The sequence below is a fragment of the Pristiophorus japonicus genome, chromosome X (genome assembly GCF_044704955.1).
Source record: "Pristiophorus japonicus isolate sPriJap1 chromosome X, sPriJap1.hap1, whole genome shotgun sequence".
In the NCBI taxonomy this organism is placed as follows: Eukaryota; Metazoa; Chordata; class Chondrichthyes; family Pristiophoridae; genus Pristiophorus; species Pristiophorus japonicus.
This window is the reverse complement of record NC_092010.1, coordinates 19,701,454-19,722,063: the sequence shown is the minus strand read 5'-3', so window position 1 is coordinate 19,722,063 and position 20,610 is coordinate 19,701,454. Positions and strand designations below refer to the sequence as shown.

General features: G+C 44.1%; 1 protein-coding gene across 1 annotated transcript in view; it reads right to left on the bottom strand.

The window, feature by feature from the left end:
* Positions 1-7,234: 7,234 nt before the first annotated feature.
* The window catches only part of dazap2 (DAZ associated protein 2), a 29,520-nt gene continuing 16,144 nt past the window's right edge, over positions 7,235-20,610 (bottom strand). Inside the window, exons 3-4 of the mRNA XM_070869436.1 lie at positions 13,040-13,270; positions 7,235-8,811 (exon numbers count right to left, since the gene is read on the bottom strand). Coding sequence (XP_070725537.1) covers positions 8,683-8,811; positions 13,040-13,270 — 360 coding nt within the window. The 3' untranslated portion in view covers positions 7,235-8,682. The remainder of the gene's footprint in view (positions 8,812-13,039; positions 13,271-20,610) is intronic.

Here is a 20,610-nt window from a genome sequence, read left to right as displayed (position 1 = left end):
ATTAAAGGGACCATGACTCCTTCCTTAAAGCCATGGAACCTGCCCGCAAGGCTCCAACAGTACTATTTTACACTCATTAGGAAGCACATGGCAGCAGCAGCTTAGGCTGTCACAATGTCCAGTGTGAGGAAGTCCTCTGGCTCTGCTCAGCACCTCACTGCAGTATTACACTGGACATTAGCAACACAATGGAGTGCGGGAATCAAACTTGTTATCTTTTGGGGTCCTTTTTAAAATTTACTACTGTACAGTTGTGGTTTCGTAAAATTCTCACCACGTACAGAAATCCAAACAACCATTAACAGCTGCATAAGAACATAAGAAATAGGAGCAGGAGTAGGCCATAAGGCCCCTCGAGTCTGCTCCGCCATTTAATACGATCATGGCTGATCCGATCATGGACTCAGCTCCACTTCCCTGCCCGCTCCCCTTATCGGTTAAGAACAGTCAAAGTGTGTTTTGTAGTGTTAGGTGCCACTTCAGGATAAGGTATCTTAAATCGGATTAAAGGACCCGATAGGGTAAATAGAAATAAACTATTTCCTCTGGTGGGGGGAGACCAGAACAAGGGGGCATAACCTTAAAACTAGAGCCAGGCTGTTCAGGGGTGATGTCAGGAAGCACTTCTTCACACAAAGGGTCGTGGGAATCTGGAACTCTCTCCCCCAAAAAGCTTTTGAGGCCGGGGCTCAATTGAAAATTTAAATACTGAGATTGATAGATTTTTGTTGGGCGAGGGTATTGAGAGTTACAGAACCAAGGCAGGTCAATGGAGTCAAGATACAGGTCAACCGTGATCTAATTGAATGGCAGAACAGACGTGAGGGACTGAATGGCCTCCTCATGTTCCTATAGGCGATATGTGCTGCCTGTGACACTGGTGATAGATCTTAACATGCTAGAGAGAATTTAATGGACCAGAAATTCCAGCCTCGCCGGGTTGGTACGAAGTGCGCACGGAGCTGGTGAGGCCTCGCAAAAGCTGTTTCTTGGGGCGCGATGCGCATGCACCGAAAACCGGCTTTCCCGATCTCTCAAGATTTTTCCGTACAGATCCCACGCATCCCCAGGAGAGATTGGGCTATTTTCCCAACTCAAGCCCAGCAAATGTCCTTCAAACGTTTACGCCTGGTAAAAGCAGGCACATAGCATAACGCTTTTAAAACATAGAAAAGTGTAATTTAATCATTCATTTTTATATTAAAAACCTCGTCTATTAAGGTAAATTTATTTTTAACCCTATTAAAACACATTTAAAAACATTCCAAAAATATCTATTTTTTCTAAAACATTTAAGTTCAATTAATTTTAAATATGTGAGGTGTTTTATTTATTTATTATGCAGTGTTTTGGTGTTTTAGGGGGGTTTCTCAATGATAGTAATGGGAACACGTACAAATGGAGTTTCCATTTTTATCAATGAGAATACTGCATAGTGATTGGTGGTCCAGGCCCATGTGACTCCAGTGTGTACGTATGTACGTGAAAGTCATCGCCCGGTGCGCTGCGCAGCGAATCTAGGCCTCCGACCGGGATCCTACGTTCCTCCGGGACCACCAGGTATATTTTTTTCGGGTCAGAGGAGGGAGGAAGGAAGCCTCTGGCTGCAATTTTCCCCCCCAATAAGTTCTGAGAGTTGTGTCTCAGCAGTTCATAAAATAAACCTCTAACTACGGTAACAAAAGTCTACGGAGGCTATTTTGATGAAAGGGTGAAAACACACACTAAATGGTTGCTGTGCTAATAAGACACACCTGTTTGAAAGTCTAGTTTTAACACGCAATTTTGGTCCTAAATGCTGCTTAACATAAGTTGAACTTGCCTGCAGGCGTTAAATCAGATGCCTGTAGGTTTAGCACTCGAGCGCTGATTAGTCACAATTTCCGTGGAGCAGTATATGTGAGCTCCACGTACCCACTTCCACTGAAGGTGTGGAGTGGGCTGGCTGACGCACAGCTGCAAATTTCAGGAGGGCTCGGGGACCGAGTGAGGGCACACAGGTTCTTGGACACAGCACTGGAGGTCCAGAGGAGGCGGGAGGTCCTGTACCCGCAGGACCTCCCGTCCCTCTCTCCTGCAGCAGCTGGTGCTGCTCTGCCTGGCCTCATGTCCTCCTCCCATTCCTCCTGCAGGCCAAGGGGGACCCATAGCAAGATGCCGATGACCAAGCACTCCCTTTCTCCTGGTGACTCCTATAAAGGTGGAGTAGTACAGCACTCACTCATTTTAGGTAAAGTCCTCAGAGAATTTCCAGCATAAATGTTGATGGAGTGTTGAAGTCTTGACAAAGTGTCCCAGAAAATCTCCCGATGTGTTTCAAAAGTGCTCTTCAATCCTCCAGCAAGTGAACAGTAAAAGGTGATATACCTTTAAGTCGTGCTCGAAATTCTCAGCAATTACTTGTTTACTCCTGTTCAGCTGGTCGCTGCACCAAAATGCCGTGTAGCCTCTTTAATGAGCGCTAGCAGGCAATTTAATTGTCGATCAGCACCTTAATGATCCTCTGGGCGGTCGTTACTCGCGCAAGCTTCAACCCTTTACCAAGATGGCGTCTTGCACTAAACAAGGGTTAAACCGGCATTGCAGTTTATGACCACATCTTGGCCACCTCTTTGCCTAAATCGCCCCTATACCTTCATAGAAAAGCAGCCAAAATATCTACTGGTCCATTTGAAATGCCTTGTTCAGCACAAGGCGGCCAAACAACAGCAAAAAAATCATTTCAGATACACCTAGGCATCACAACAGGGTACAGGTTCAGGGTTCTGAAGGACAATGTTGGAACAGACATCATGGGCCAGAGTTTGCAATGTGTATGACAGCATATTCGGACTCGTAGAGTACGCCATCATACCGGAAAGTTTGCCTATGCTAAATTCCTAACTTGCAACTTTGTTTCCCTCACTGCGATGTTATCAGCTCGCACTTTCAGCAACTTGCCACACAAAAAATTAAAAAACTTAAACATGCAAGGACAAGTCCAACTAACGGCAGATGTTGTTAGATTTGCTGACACAGCAAATTATGGCCCAATAAGGAGAATTATGAGGAGGCTGCCTTAGTACTATGGAGCGAGACAGTAACAACTGGACCTTTAGATTCCCCATACATTTTATGAAGAGCCCTGAGCAGCAATTTGAACCTGAGGGCTGTAGCAACAGTTAAAGACACAGTGAAAAAAGGCAAATATGAGATTGTATTCAGAGGGACCCATCAAGTTCTATGTGCAGTTCTTTTAACGAGGCTACTAAACAGTGACTACTATAAATGAACAGTGCTACTGGCAGGCACATAGTGAGACTGCAGCTGCTAGTAAAGCACATGTTAATGCTCTAGTGTCCCACAGACTTTGCAAAATATTGGCCCAGAAATTGCTGGAATGGCATATCTCGCGCCGAGCGACAAGAATCAAATTTTTTTTTTACCTCAACCTTCAGATTGCGCCACAAATTGCTGGAATTGCGAATTGATAACGGCGCAGCAAGGTCAATGGAGCTTCTGCTACCTCCTGAGCATCAGGTCCAATGGTCTATCGCCTTAATCAATGAAACAAAAGGATAGAGAAACAGAGCGAACGACGAAGAAGGAATATGGGAAAATTAGATAGAAAGAGAATGGATTAAGAGAGAAGAGAAAGACAAAAGGAAAAGCAAGAAAAAGATTTAACATTTTAATAAAACTCAAGGAACAATTTACGACCTGCAGGTGACACAGATGTGCTCTAATCTTCGTGACAGGCCAGGATTCATGAGCCTACGATCCCGAAGGACCACCTACAAAATGTGTCCAATGGGGGCAGGGAAAAATAAACTACACTAAAGACTGATGGGTGTAGAGCTCCACTGGTTTAGCTGCAAAACACTACGTATACCTTTCTTGGTCAGAGACTTCTCCGGTGACTCCACATCCCATTTATTTGACGTTGTCTGTATCCATTGTACTGACAATTAATTAGAACCAAATAAGCGGACTGCATTCATTTTAAATAGAGCCAGGATCTTTTTTTCCCCTTAAACAACAAGTTGTATTTATATAGTGTTTTTAACGTAGTAAAACGACCCAAGGAACTTCACAAGAGTATTAAGAAATAAAATTTGACACCAAGCCACAAAAAGGAGATATTAGGACAGATGACCAAAAAGGTAGGCTTTAAGGAGCATCTTAAAAGAGGAAAGAGAGCTAGAGAGGCGAAAGGTTTAAGGGAGGGAATTCCACAGCATAGGGCGCAGGCAGCTGAAGGCATGGCCACCAATGTAGAGCGATTAAAATCAGGGGATGAGCAAGAGGCCAGAATTAGAGGAGCTCAGAAATCTGGGGAGGGGGGGGGGTGGCGGTGGTTGTGGGGCTGGAGGAGGTTACAGAGATAGGGAGGAGCAAGGCCAAGGAGGGATTTGAAAACAAGGATGAGAAGTTTAAAATTGAGGCATTGCAAATATATCAATGCAAAGACAAAACTCTACGGCAAAGCCAACAATGGCTGCTTAGCAGCAGAATTTCACGCGTTGGTACATTTGTGGAGACAGAGATGTTTCAACGAGAGTTAACAGAATAAACCATTGAAATGAAATGGAACGGAAATGAAAATCGGGCCGTTTCTTAAACGGGCAGCCAGTTTTACACCCGGGCGGCAAGTTGAAAATCTATCCCCCATGTTAGAGATACATAAACTGTTCTTTATTTGGTTTATAGCTTGTGAGTCCATTAAACTTGTATTTGTTCTACGCAGGCTGTTTTATTTGCAGTATATTAAATGACCAATTATTCTGCAATAAACTACCCAACACACTTTCAGCGAAGTGCCGTCTTCACAAAGCACTCCACGTTTAATGTGAGCGTTAAAGATTTTTTCTCCTCCTCTGCTTGATCCTCGTTAGGAGCAAGCTCCAGAGGAGCTGATGCCCTCCTGTGTCTCACCCAAGTGGCCGTTCATGTGCGAGTTCGTTTAAGCTGGTTCTTCCAGTGTGGAGGCCTTCACAGCCAAGCCTGACCCTGTCCTCATCGATGTCAGTGTGTATACAGCAGGATGTTGTGGAACAAACCAGGAGTGGGGAACCTTGGTCCATCTTTTCCAGTCCACTGCTCAGGGGCACTAAGGTCAACTGTATTGCTTTTTTTTTTTTAAAAAGCAAGAGGCTCGATGCATTTTACAATCTTACTGTTGACGAATTCAAGATTTGTTGTTGCACGTGCTCCAAGTCCAAACTGCAGGGCAGAGAGTCACGTAGTAACTTCCTGTCAGTTAAAAAAAATAAAAATGATTGGCTTCTGCAGTGAAACCTGTAAATTATGGGCACCTTAGTGACTGGCATCAGCTGTCCTTTTTTTTGCAGGTTTAGCTTTTTTCATAATGATGTCTGTACTGTAAAATTTTCCCCAACAGCCAAGATGATGGTCAGCGCCCAGTCAGCTGCAGAATCCCCCTCCCACACTCCAGCGTTCAGCTCTGCTCACTTCGCAATTTTGCAGTCTCAATCCCTGTTTCATTGCAAAGCGCTGTCACTTGGAGCAGAGTGCAACTTCAGCGTTTCTCAGTTCTACTTACCAGCCGTAGGGCAGTCACAGGCCAATGGGGGAAATATCATGACAGGTTGTGCCAGTATATTGAAGCTTCCAAAATGTTGAGAGAACATTTGGGAGCGTGAAAGCACAACAGGCCGCATTATGTGTAAGACTGAAGGTGTCGTTTTCTGGCTGAGCAGTGCGTCTGCAGGAAGGCTGACTGACAGGGACTCACAGGCCTGTCCATCACTTTATAGAGCAGCAGACAGAGACCTGGGACAGCCCCTCTCAAAGCCAAGGTCCCTCAAAGAACTGGATCCACCATCAGAAGCCGAGGGAAAGACGATGATGGCAGGGTCAGGAGACAGCCAGCAGCCGCTGAGTGTATGGACGCTACGATGAGTCAGGAAAGAACAACCCCTCTCGCTGTTTGCATGCGCTTTCCTTGATTCGGGAGGCTGGTGAGAGTGCTATAGGCAGGGCTGCACCAAACGGCCGAGAAAATAAACCGGTGAGCCAAATATTCCGCAAATGGTTGCATCTCCTGCAGCATTCCTTTTTACTCCCTCACCTGGGATCGGGTCAAATTCTGGAGCCCTGCCAGGGGGATAGGACTTGTTAGTTTTCAGTTTACTGGGTTTCCTAGTTCATTGCCATCCCGAGGTCCTTTTCTATTGAAGGGATGCCTGATCCAGAGATCTGCTACGTTGGCAACCTGCACAGGACAAGGCGGCTGCTGTGTGGCTGGAGTGCCTGGGAAATCCCAGCGAAATTGGGGGTGGTCTGCAGGATGTTAATCCCCCCACCACCCCCAATTTCGCTGGGATCTCCCAAGCACTCCAGCCCTCCCTCCGTGTGCAGCAGCTCCTAATGTTTGAAGTGCTGGGGGTTGGTTGACAAATGGCGGAGTGCAATGTTCCCCCCTAATTTGTTTTGGGGTGCGCAACCCATTCGAAGTTTTGCGCATGCGGGAAATTTCACTTTGGGAAAGCCAGGCCCGGGTTGCACAACTTTGAGGGAACGTTGGTGGAGTGAGATGCAGTGGAGTTACAGGCTTTTGTGCAATTCTTTATCCAGCATCCATAGCGGCAGAGAAACCGCTCTCTCCGTGCAAGTATCCAATCCAGGGATTGAGCAGTTTCTCTGCCGCTCTGGATTCTGGGTAAAGAACTGCCTATGGCACAAAAGCCAATTCTTTCATCCGCTGCCACCTGGCACTGAGCTGCGCGTCCCGTGTTTTAAATTGTAAAAAGGCTTGGGGCATTGAAAGCTGTCTGTATTTCGGAATTTGCGAGTGTCCGTGGTTTCAGAGTGCATCTTGCAGATTTTACTATGCAAGCTATTTGGGTCTCTCAATAATTGTCCATTTTTATAGGTATCCCTGTATATTTACAGCGAATCAGTCCAGTTTTAAAATGTAATTAAGCGACCTAACTCTGATGTTACAGGTTTGTTTTCAGAGTCAAATTGGGTAGGACAGTTAAAATCAGGTATTTTTTTTAATAAAAGTGCTAAATAGATTAGCTGAGAAAACTTAAAACTAGAAGGACTATATATGAAAAGGACTACAAAAGAAACTTCAAAAAACTTTGAACGAATTGTGCAAGAAGCCAAGTAATGATGCACTGTTCATCGGCTGCCAATAAATAGCACTGCCATTTCTGCCCAAACCAACGACCATTTTAAACCGAATGGCCTTGTGCATATCAGCCTATTAAATACCAAGAGTCCATGCTATGTTAAAGTTGTGCATTTTTTAATACATTTATCCAATACAATTTACATTGTGGGTGCCAACAGTCTGATCCTTCAGGATTACATTTCTGTAACACAGGAAACTTGACATTTCCGGTGTTCAACTGACCGTACAAAATGACCAGGCTGAGGTTGGATACAATCAGTCTCGTGAACTGGGGTGAAACTTGGTGGGCAACTTAACTTTGCCAAAAGAAAAGTCTAACCTTATCCAGGACAGATGAAACATTGTGCAGACTAATGCAAGCAGGATTGGAATGTTACCCAACACGATGACTGCTCTATTGTAGATCTTATGGTCCTTTTGCTAAGATAGTCATTTCCCATCCAAAAGTTGGCCACAAGATGGCCAGAAGAATGAAACAGAATTTTTGCTTTGACTCTGATAGCAAATACAAATCAGTAATTCACACCATAAGTTTGGAAATGATTGGCCAACACTGCCCTCCTCAGGTTTGAAGCACAAATTAAAATTTGCTATCCAGACAAAGCCAAGAGATAGGCAGAGGATTAGCCTCATCCTGTGATAATTCAGTCTGGAAACTAACCATTTTAGGTACTGATCCAGACACTGGAGATTGCAGCCACATGCACTGTGCCATGAGCATTAACAAATCAGTGGACTAGAAAAATATTTTTTCTTTTTTTTTATAAATTGTGGTGCTCTGGACAGATCAGACAGCAAAAGAGCACGAAGTGATCCATCAGAACATAGCCACAGTGGAAAAGAAACGAGCGCCTCTCCTTACAAGAGGAAAACATTTATTTGCGCAGACAGTTCAAGAGGTTTCAGGTGCATATAGCAACAAGTGAAAAAGCGCAGACTTTCCCTTTCGCAGATCACAGAAATTGGCACAATTAACCCTTTGAGGACTGCATTGGTATCCACCAAAATTGCAATTTTTTACTAAAATGAAAAACATCTTATGGCTTTGTATATTTCTCATATTAAACAGCAATATACATAAAAATTCCTTGTGCAGAGGTTATATGGCACACACATGCACACACTTTTGTGCTTCAAAGGCCAAATCAGTACGGAAAAGGGTCAGAGACACAGCAAACAGTCTGTGATCCTGAAGTGTTATTTGGTTGGTAAATTTTAATTTCTAATCCTCTTAAATCAACAAATGTCACTTCTCGATTGCCTAGTTTTTTTTGTTTTTCGTTTTAACTATGATGAAACTTAAAAGGCACAAACCAAAACATTTTTTTTTTTTTTTTTTTTAATTCACTCAAGTTTTGTTTTATGAGCATTTACCCCTGCTGCACAGGTACACTACTACAATTTTAAATTCAATGCTCGAAGAAAAAGCTTTTAAAGATGCTAAGAGGCTTAGTTACCAAGATACGTCCATTATTTGTCTAAACAAACTGTAAGGTTAATGGTTCCTTCCATAGCATGTTCTCGCTCAGGCTTTCATCTGATTACCAGATTGTGTAACCACCATCTGAGCCACCGGAAAGCCAGTTGCCCTTTCTCTGGGTCACGATGACATTACCACCCTGCATGGCTTGTATTTGAGCTGCATTGGGAGGACAACCAGGTGGAGGAGGCTAAATTAAGAGAAAGAGAGAAAAATAAAAAGGTGTTTTTAAGGTTAACCAACACTGTGGTACAACTGAATCCTGTGATTAAAAAGCAGATAACCCAAGCACATATTTCAACTTAACCAGCATACATTGCAGTTTGTTTCGCTAGTTTTCTCTCCAATTTTCTCCTCTCCAGAATATTAAAAACTAGAAAAGTTCCTTGTTTTCATTGGCAAATGGGAACTAAATCAACTGGGTAGGGGAGCAGAGGTTGAGAATGAACAGGTCTCGGGACAGCAAGCCAACTGAGTCAATCGCCCGCGTTTAAGTTTGGTAAAAGTACAGCCAGTCTTCTGGAGGGTTCCAAACATTCTGCACGTGCACAGGGTGACACTTTGGCCAGTGTCTTTGCTCAGAGTAGGCACATGATATTGCGTCACGAGCCATTTAATAGATAATTGAGCTGTTTGTACGTGATGCCACTTTATTAGGCCAAGTAAGGCTGGTGGCCGCAAGGAAATTGCAAAGATCCAGGCCTTCACACGTGTGCACTGGCCAGTCAGCCATACGCACAATTGGCAGGAGTAGGTTTGCAACCAGTCCATACGGAGACCCGCTGCACTTGGCCTATGTAAATGCAAGAGCACAGTGCACTTAGCCTGCTGTCCTATGATCTGGGCTTCAAGGTAAAATGGCTTATAAATATAATGGGAGTCAAATAGGAAGGACCTATTTCCCTTAGCAGAGGGTTCAATAACCAGGGGGCATAGATTTAAAGTAGTTGGTAGAAGGATTAGAGGGGATTTGAGGGGAAATGTATTCACCCAGAGGGTGGAGAGGGTCTGGAACTCACTGCCTGAAAAGGGTGGTAGAGGCAGAAACCCTCACCACATTTAAAAAGTACTTGGATGTGTACTTAAAGTGCTGTAATCTACAGGGCTACGCACTTAGTGCTGGAAGGTGGGATTAGGCTGGGTAGCTCTTTTTCGACCAGCACGGACACGATGGGCCGAAAGGCCTCTTTCTGTGATGTAATTTTTTTAAGAAATTGATCCTACAAGGCAGCAATTCGGGATGAAAAGTTTACGCAACACAGAGGTGTTTACTTGTCTAGGGATGCTGCTGTTCTGCAGGCTGCAAACAAGTTTGCTCATGTCAGTATTCCATTCTGTGTTTTGACACACGAAACATATGGGGAAAGGAAACAAAGAGTGATTGTACAAAGTAAATGGAACATTCTACAGGGAATGACACAGCAGGGGGGGGGAAAATCGAGCTTTTTAGCACAATGTGCGGCAGTCATGAAAAAGGCAAACATGGTAGCTCGAGGGACAGAGCACAAATTCCAGTATACGATGGCTAGCTTGTACAGAGCACTCGTCCAACCCTAGCTTGAGTACTACGTACAGTTCTGGGCACCATACCACAAGAGAACATCATGGCCTTAAAAGCAACTAAATCAATGGAATTGGGCACCTCAGCAATGAGGCTTACATCGGGAAAAAAGTAGGTTAGAGTGAACTTTGAGATATTTAAAATCTTCAAGGGAAAGATAAAACGGAAAAGAGTGACTAAAGTAAATGTTGGTCCCTTAGAAGATGAGAAGGGGGATTTAATAATGGGAAATGTGGAAATGGCTGAGACCTTAAACAATTATTTTGCTTCGGTCTTCACAGTGGAAGACACAAAAACCATGCCAAAAATTGCTGGTCACAGGAATGTGGTAAGGGAGGACCTTGAGACAATCACTATCACTAGGGGGGTAAGTGCTGGACAGGCTATTGGGACTCAAGGTAGACAAGTCCCCTGGTCCTGATGAAATGCATCCCAGGGTATTAAAAGAGATGGCGGAAGTTATAGCAGATGCATTAGTTATAATCTACCAAAATTCTCTGGACTCTGGGGAGGTACCAACGGATTGGAAAGCAGCTAATGTAACGCCTCTGTTTAAAAAAGGGGGCAGACAAAAGGCAGGTAACTATAGGCCAGTTAGTTTAACATCTGTAGTGGGGAAAATGCTTGAAGCTATCATTAAGGAACAAATAGCGGGACATCTAGATAGGAATAGTGCAATCAAGCAGACGCAACATGGATTCATGAATAAGGAGAAATCATGTTTAACTAATTTACTGGAATTCTTTGAGGATATAACGAGCATGGTGGATAGAGGTGTACCGATGGATGTGGTGTATTTAGATTTCCAAAAGGCATTCGATAAGGTGCCACACAAAAGGTTACTGCAGAAGATAAAGGTATGCGGAGTCAGAGGAAATGTATTAGCATGGATAGAGAATTGGCTGGCTAACAGAAAGCAGAGAGTCGGGATAAATGGGTCCTTTTTGGGTTGGAAATCCATGGTTAGTGGTGTGCCACAGGGATCGGTGCTGGGATCACAACTATTTACAATATACATAGATGACCTGGAAGAGGGGACAGAGTGTAGTGTAACAAAATTTGCAGATGACACAAAGATTAGTGGGAAAGCGGGTCGTGTAGAGGACACAGAGAGGCTGCAAAGAGATTTAGATAGGTTAAGCGAATGGGCTAAGGTTTGGCAGATGGAATACAATGTCAGAAAGTGTGAGGTCATCCACCTTGGAAAAAAAAAAACAGTAAAAGGGAATATTATTTGAATGGGGAGAAATTACAACATGCTGCGGTGCAGAGGGACCTGGGGTCCTTGTGCATGAATCCCAAAAAGTTAGTTTGCAGGTGCAGCAGGTAATCAGGTAGGCAAATGGAATGTTGGCCTTCATTGCGAGAGGGATGGAGTACAAAAGCAGGGAGGTCCTGCTGCAACTGTACAGGGTATTGGTGAGGCCACACCTGGATTACTGCATGCAGTTTTGGTCACCTTACTTAAGGAAGGATATACTGGCTTTGGAGGGGGTACAGAGACGATTCACTAGGCTGATTCCAGAGATGAGGGGGTTACTTTATGATGATAGATTGAGTAGACTGGGTCTTTACTCGGAGTTCAGAAGGATGAGGGGTGATCTTATAGAAACATTAAAGATAATGAAAGGGATAGACAAGATAGAGGCAGAGAGGGTGTTTCCACTGGTCGGGGAGACTAGAACTAGGGGGCACAGCCTCAAAATACGGGGGAGCCAATTTAAAACCAAGTTGAGAGGGAATTTCTTCTCCCAGAGGGTTGTGAATCTGTGGAATTCTCTGTCCAAGGAAGCAGTTGAGGCTAGCTCATTGTGTGTGTTCAAATCACAAATAGATAGATTTTTAACCAATAAGGGAATTAAGGGTTACGGGGAGCGGGCAGGTAAGTGGAGCCGAGTCCACGGCCAGATCAGCCATGATCTTGTTGAATGGCGGAGCAGGCTCGAGGGGCTAGATGGCCTACTCCTGTTCCTAATTCTTATGTTCTTAATGAACAGATAAACTGGATCCCAGAATTATCAATATTAAGATAAGCTCTAGGCCAATAAAAGGCAAGCACACCGTTATCAGAATTTCTTCAGAGGATAGTAAACATGGAATAACCTACTCAGGGAGACAACAGAAACGTAGGATGTTCTAAAACATTTTAAGAGGGTGATGAATAAATGTTTGAAATGTATCAGAGGTAAAGTGGGGTTTGGAACCGATAGATGGAGATGGTTGTTTTTATCCTAGTTAGCCCTGTTACTAAAGGCATTGGAATATATGGGGTGGTAAGAGGAGTTAGTTAATTATAGCAAGTGATGTATCATGAATAACCATGGTTTCCTGGAAAAATGATTGATTGCCTAAGGAAATCAGGGAAGAATTTCTCAGAGGCTTGTTCTGAAACTGGCCACAGGTTTCTCCCCCATTAATTTTTTCCCTCCCCCAGGGGTTAACATTACTATAGATTAGAGGGGGTCGGGCACAAGGTTACTCCATAAAACAGATTGGATCAGTATTCATGGGTCTGATGGTCTCCTCAAATATTTTGTATGTTAGGCAGGAAACAGTATTAAAATGTTCGAAAAAAATAAATAGGTCAGAATGGGGACAGCGACAGTAGGGAAAGTGGAATCGAGGTGTAAATTAGTGTCCATTGTTATAGATTAGGATTATTACAGTAATAAAGCTATTTCAGATGATGCAGTTGCTTTATTATTTCAATTGCTTCAGTGTCACAATACACAAACTAAAAATGTACAAAACCATCTGAGATACATTCAATTCAAACTAACAAATCATAGATAGCACATTGGGTATGGTTACGAGTTATACTGTGGCACACACAGTGCCGGCTGTTCAGAATACTTACTGGGAGATTAGGAGAAGTGCCTGCCCCAAACCTGGCACCCGCATCATACCCTCCTTCCATGAGCACAGTTGAGGATGGAGAGAAGACTTGTGGCACTGCATAGTACCGCATGGGCATGCCTACCCCAGCTGGACCCACTTGCATATGGGCTGTGACTGGCACATAGAAACCACCTGGATAGCCAGCACTCATGCTAAGTGGAGCCTGGACATATCTTGGCTGTTGGTGAAGCTGGGATGCAAACAAATTCAATTATCATTTTACAATAAGTCTAAAATGTTTACAGTACAACGCAGTCTACGGCTCTGTCAGAAATCAAGAGACAACCCTGGGAACACTCAGCAGGCCCATCAACATTTATAAAAATAAATGGGCTCATATGTCTCTTGTGAAGGGTCTACAACTAAAATGTTAACTTGTCTTCCCCTCTTTTCAAATACAGATGGATCTGTCCAGCACTTTCTATTTTTAGTTCAGATATCCAGCATTTGCGTTTCTCCCCCTGTTCATTCTCTTAGAATTCTGCTTTAGACCTTTCGGTCCTCTCTATGTCTATCGTCCAACAGAGTCATCAATCGATGTAACTGAAGCTGTAATTTAATTGCACAGTTGCCATTGTGATAATGGAGTACTGCAATTATAGATGGGGAAATACAAGGCTGTAATTTGATCTGAGAGTTCTGGTGATGTTCATGAGCCACTCACGCTTCACTCTTGGATGTGATGTCATCTGAACCCCCACAGTAAATTACAATATTAGTTCTCACTTCCAGCTGTTCACAATTCTATAGATCATTTCGATAGAACAGTAAATCATCAGTCATCCATTCTCTGCCACCGCCATTAACAAAATGAATAACCAATTCTCTAAATTAAAATGTTTTCTAGTTAAAATCAAAATTGACCAATTTTGTCTTTTTGGTACAACTGGTAATTATGGGGACATTAGTGGATGAGGTGGGCTGGCGGGAAAGAGAAACAGGGAAGGGGAGGGGGGGGGGGGGGCGAGGTTAAGAACATAAGAAATAGGAGCAGGAGTAGGCCGGCCTCTCAAGCCTGCTCCGCCATTCAATAAGATCATGGCTGATCTGATCTTGGCCTCAACTCCAATTCCCTGCCTGCTCCCCATAACCCTTGACTCCCCTATAGTTCAAGAATCTGTCTATCTCAACCTTGAATATATTCAATGACTCAGCTTCCACAGCTCTCTGGAGTTAGAGAAGATTCACGGCCCTCAGAAGAAATTCCTTCTCATCTCGGTCTTAACTGGGCGAATCTTAATCTGGGACTATGTCCCCTAGTTCCAGATTCCCCCATGAGGAGAAACATCCTCTCTGTATCTACCCTGTCAAGCCCCCTCAGAATCTTGTACATTTCAATACGATCACCTCATTCTTCTAAACTCCAATGAGTACAGGCCCAACCTTTTCTCATAAGACAACTTTTTCATCCCAGGAATCAACCTAGTGGACCTTCTCTAAACTGCCTCCAATGCAAGTATATCCCTCCTTAAGTAAGGAAACCAAAACTGTATGCAGTACTCTAGGTGCGGTCTCACAGATGTAGCAAGACTACCCTACTTTTATACTCAATCCCCCTTGCAATAAAGCCAATATTCCATTTGCCTTCTTAATTACTTGCTGTACCTGCATGCTAACTGTGTTTCATGTACGAGGACACCCAGATCCCTCCGTACCGCAGCATTCTGTAGTCTCTCTCCGTTCAAATATTTTGCTTTTCTATTCTTCCTACCAAAGTGGATAACCTCACAGTTTCCCACATTATACTCCATCTGCCAATTTTTTACCCACTCACTTAACCTATCTATATCCCTTTGCAGACTCTTTGTGTCCTCCTCACAATTTACATTCCCACCTTTCTTTGTATCGTCAGAAAATTTGGCTACAATACACTCGGTCCCTTCATCCAAGTCATTAATATAGATTGTAAATAGTTGCGGCCCCAGCACTAATCCCTGTGGCACCCCACTAGTTAGTTTGCCAACTTGAAAATGACCTATTTATCCAGATTCTCTGTTTTTTGTTATATTAGCATGGATCGAAGATTGGCTAACTATGAGCTCTTATCTTACATAGTAACCTTATGTGACACCTTATCGAATGCCTTTTAGAAATCCAAATACATGACATCTACTGGTTCCCCTTTATCCATCCTGCTCGTTACATCCTCAAAGAACTCGAATAAATTTGTCAAACACTATTTCCCTTTCATAAAACCATGTTGACTCTGCTTGATTGTATTATGATTTTCTAAATGTCTTGCTACTACTTCTTTAGTAATGGTTTCAAGCATTTTCCCAATGACAGATATTAGGTTAACTGGCCTATAGTTTACTTTAGCTACTCTCTTCCTTTTCATATACTTGTAGAAGCTCTCACTGTCTGTTTTTATATTTCTTGCTAGTTTACTCTCAATCTATTTTCTCTCTCTTATTTTTTTAGTCATCCTTTGTTGGTTTCTAAAATTTTCCCAATCTTCTAACCTACCACTAATCTTCGCAACATTGTATGCCTTTTCTTTCAATTTGATACCATCCATAACTTCAGTTAGCCACGAATGGTTCATCCTTCTCGTAGAATCTTTCTTTCTCACGAGAATATATCTTTGTTGAGAATTATGAAATATCTCCTTAAATATCTGCCACTGCTAGTCTGACCTTTTAATCTATTTTCCCAGTCCACTGTAGCCAACTCCGTCTGACCAAAACAAAATGTTTTCAATACAAGGACCCTTGGGCTCCAAGCAAAGTAGAATACACTGAATGAATAGCTTGACAGAGATTGAAACCCAAGGGCAATGCAACAATTATAGTCACTCCTGTAATCTCGGGGGAAACTTAACACTTAGATCCAATGAATTATTTGATAAAGTATTTTGGTATATGTGGCTGAGACACGTAGGTCAAACTGGAGCACAGAAGAAAATGTGTATTCCACCAAATTCACATTTTAAGTTATGTCAGCTGTAACAAAGGTTTCCAAACTGGGCGGCACGATTAGGTCATGGGCTGGGGGAGGTGGGAAAGACGCTGCCGGGTCTGGACAAATAGGAGTTGGGTATATTCAATAATCTGGAGTGCATATTGCCAGGGAATGGAAGCTTCCAGTTTTCGCCTCTCCGAGTCAATCCTGGCACCCATGCTCATTGTATGGCACAGACTGCATATGCACAGGAGCCCTGAAGGAGCAGAACATGGGGCGGGGAAGAAAGAGATGCTGGAGCCTGGAGGGAGCAAGCAGGGAGGGAAAACCTAATCTAGGTCTAAAAGCAGGGGGTGGGGCACGGTGGGGGAGAAAGAGGAACAACGTGATCCATTTGCCCCCGAGACCTAGATCACGTTCTTCCTCTCCATCATCCCCTCTCCTTTAACTAAGATAACCATCTCTCTCCCCTCCCCCTGCCATAGACCTGTATCACGCTCTGAAGCATGAATGGCAGCGAGTTGATTTCTCAGAAGGCATGCTCGGCAAGTGAAGTAATTGGACGGGACCTGTAAAAGAAAAATCCAGTTGACATCATCGAGCCGGCACCAGGACACCTGATGACATCACCGAGCCTGCGCCGGGACACCCGATGACAGCACCGCGTCTGCACCGGGACACCCGATGACAGCACCGAGCCGGGATATCCAATGATGTCACCACGTCTGCACCGGGACACCGGATGATATCACCGAGTCTGCATCGGGATACCCGATGATGTCACCAAGCCTACCCCTGGACACCCGATGGCGTCACACTCAGTGTATGCTAAAAAGCTATGACTTCGCTAGAGATGTGACTTGCAATGACGTCACCCTCACCGAGTCTCGCTGAATGACATGGGACCTCACTAAACCAAACTTGCAAGTCAAATTATGCAAAATAGTCAATGTTGTGGATTTGTCAAATTCAGCTCCAGAGAAGCGGCTTCAGCACCCTGCATGATCTTGCGGCACCCGTTCATGGGGTCATATATGAAGGGGGCCCGCAAGTCAATTGCTGGGTTGGCCTGGCGTGGAGTGTCTTCAGAGTCAAAGCGAGGGAGGCTGCTCAATGTGGAGGCCTCACTTCCCCAGCAGAAGGGGGAGTTTTGACAGATCATGTTGATCCTGAGTCATGCGTGACCCCAGGTTCACAACGACTGGCACAAATTGGTGCCATGCAGCCCTCTAGAGAGTGAGGCCTAACTTGCCAGTCCTCATAATTACTTCATTCAGCTGCTTGTCGGTTTAGTCAGCCATAAACCAGGAAGTAGCTACCCTCTCAGTCTCCTCTTTTGCTTCTTAAAACCTACCTCTGCAACCAAGTTTTTAAATCACATATCAAGAGTACCTCTTTCTTTGGCTCGGTGTCCATTTTTGTCTATAACACTCCTGTGAAGCACCTTGGAACATTTTACTACATTAAAAGCACTATATAAATGCAAGTTTTCATTGTCGCCATGTGAAGGCTCTCTGAATAATTGTGCCTGAAATGCAAGAGCTGGCAAGATGATGTTCTGTCCACCTTGCCACAAATTCTGCCTTGCATATTCTCTTAATGTAGGAGTGTGCCCATACTGCCTAATGACAGTTGGGGCTGATTTAACACATTTCAGCAGCATTCTCTACTTAGAGAAACAAGAAATGATACCACTCTGTTCATCAGCAAAGTAGATACATGCTTTCAATGTCCATCTGTGTTAGCATCAACAGTGTTGGTTTGTTTACAGCAAGTACTACATGTTATTACCTCTAATATTAGCACTTGGACAGCATAGCTAATGCTGTGCATTATCAGTACTCTACAATGTTAGTGGTGTGTGTTCTCACAACTCCAGACGATTAGCGCTGTGCATGCTCAGAACTCCAGAGTGTCAGGGCAGCGCCTTCACTGAAATCGGCAGTATTCGCGCTATCCCTTAATTGCAACCAATAGTGTTAGCGCTGTACGTGTTGAGCACTCCAGACTGTTAGCGCTGTGCATTCGCTGAAATCGGTAGCCTTAGCGCTGTGCATTCGCTGAAATCGGTAGCCTTAGCACTGTGCATGTTTAGCACTCGATTGTTAGCGCTGTGCATTCTCTGAAATCGGTAGCCTTAGCGCTGTGCATTCACTGAAATCGGTAGCCTTAGCGCTGTGCATTCACTGAAATTGGTAGCCTTAGCGCTGTGCATGTTTAGCGCTCGATTGTTAGCGCTGTGCATTTGCTGAAATCGGTTGCATTAGCGCTGTGCATTCGCTGAAATCGGTAGCCTTAGCGCTGTGCATGTTTAGCACTCGATTGTTAGCGCTGTGCATTCTCCGAAATCGGTAGCCTTAGCGCTGTGCATTCGCTGAAATTGGTAGCCTTAGCGCTGTGCGTGTTTAGCACTCGATTGTTAGCGCTGTGCATTCTCTGAAATCGGTAGCCTTAGCGCTGTGCATTCGCTGAAATCGGTAGCCTTAGCGCTGTGCATGTTTAGCACTCGATTGTTAGCGCTGTGCATTCTCTGAAATCGGTAGCCTTAGCGCTGTGCATTCGCTGAAATTGGTAGCCTTAGCGCTGTGCGTGTTTAGCACTCGATTGTTAGCGCTGTGCATTCTCTGAAATCGGTAGCCTTAGCGCTGTGCATTCGCTGAAATCGGTAGCCTTAGCGGTGCATGTTTAGCACTCGATTGTTAGCGCTGTGCATTCTCTGAAATCGGTAGCCTTAGCGCTGTGCATTCGCTGAAATCGGTAGCCTTAGCGCTGTGCGTGTTTAGCACTCGATTGTTAGCGCTGTGCATTCTCTGAAATCGGTTGCATTAGCGCTGTGCGTGTTTAGCACTCCAGACTGTCAGCGCTGTGCTTTCATTAAAATCTGTAGCGTTAGCACTGTGCGTTCTCTGAAATCGGTAGTGTTCATATCAAGTATTATCAGAACGCTCGAGTGTTAGTGCTGTGCAGTCTCTGTAGCCTGCCTGACAATGACTGGATCAAAATACACATTCCAGGTAAAGTGTTGGGTGAGCATTGTCGTCCCTCTACCTGAAGAATCAGTTTTTCTTTTATTTGCATCAAAGTGGGTCAGCAAACACAACCATAATGAAAATGCGGAGGAGCGGTGAGAGATCAGGGCCCAGGAGAGGCGAGGGACCAAGGGCAGCACAGGCCAGTCCACACTGCAATCTATGGACAGTAGGAGCATGTGTGCCCACTAGATCCATGCAGCAGAGCTTGGTCTCCAGTCGTCTTGGTTAACCCTTGCCACTGGATCAAGACCTAGCTCTGTCAAGCCCGTGTGGTGGCTGGCATGCAACGGCCACCCCACGTTTAAAAAAAATCCACGCACAGGCATCTTCCACCCTTCAACGTGTAGTTCGAAACCTAGAAAGTCAGGTCCCTCATTGAAACACCGGTGAATTCATTCCTTTTTGGTATGGAAGCAAGTCATGCTCGATAGGAGGGACTACTTAATACTAATAACCAGCTGTAATAAAAACTGAAAATGCTGTAAATACTCAGCAGGTCAGGAAGCATCAAGAGCAGAGAAACAGTCACGTTTCAGGTTGATGACCGATGAACTGGAAAAGGTTAGCGATTAACAGGTTTTAAACAAGTACGGAGGAAAAAACGATGGGGTGGAAGGCAGAAGTGATTAAATGACAAAAGGAATGATGGTGCAAGCAAAAGGAGATGGTAATGGGTCAAGTAAAGAAACAAAAGATGGGTCGAGAGGAGGTGTAATGGGGTCACAATCATTAGCAACAGCTGTTGACCAAAAATATAGGGGTTGGGGTTATGATATGAAACTGTTGAACTCAATGTCGAGTCCAGAAAGCTGTTAAGTGCCTAATAGAAAGATGAGGTGCTGTTGCTCAATGTTGAGCTGCATTGGAACAGTGTCGGAGGCAGAGGAGAGAGGTTAGAGTGAAAGTGGGGCAGAGAACTAAAATGACAAGTGACCAGAAGCTGCTCTGTACTTGCTTAAAATCTGCCACAGCTCGAACCTTTTCCAGTTCTTACAAAAAGCCATTAACCTGAAACATTAACTCAGTTTCTCTCTCCACAGATGCTGCCTGACCCACTGAGTATTTCCAGCATTTTCTGTTTTTATTTCAGGTTTCCAGCATCCACAGTTTTTTTTTCTGGTACAGTTAGATATAGGGCCTAGATTCTCAGCCAAGTCTTGGCAATCTTTATTACAGGAAAGGCTTACTTTTTACTAATAATGCCCATTTTAGTGTGCCATAACTACCATCCCACAGATTAAGCCTCATCTGATTCTGGTGTTATATTACAGATATCGGGTTGACACTGCATACATGATATTAGCGTGGAAATACAATCTTCTTGTAGACCTTTCAACTTTGGTGAGGGCTCAAAACAGGCGGGTAGGTTATCGGCTGCTCGCTATACACCTAGCCCAATTTCCCTTTCCATTGGAAGTCCAGCAATGATGGCGTGGAAGCTGAAAGCTCCATCTGGTGTTTCTTAGAATGGTGAAAGGGGTGCACATGGGACATGAAACTTCAAAAGAGGAGGCTCAGCAAAGTTTGGGAACCTCGGAGCTAGAATATACATCTTCAGCTACTATGTTCACTAATCTTAGTGAAAAGTGAAACTGGT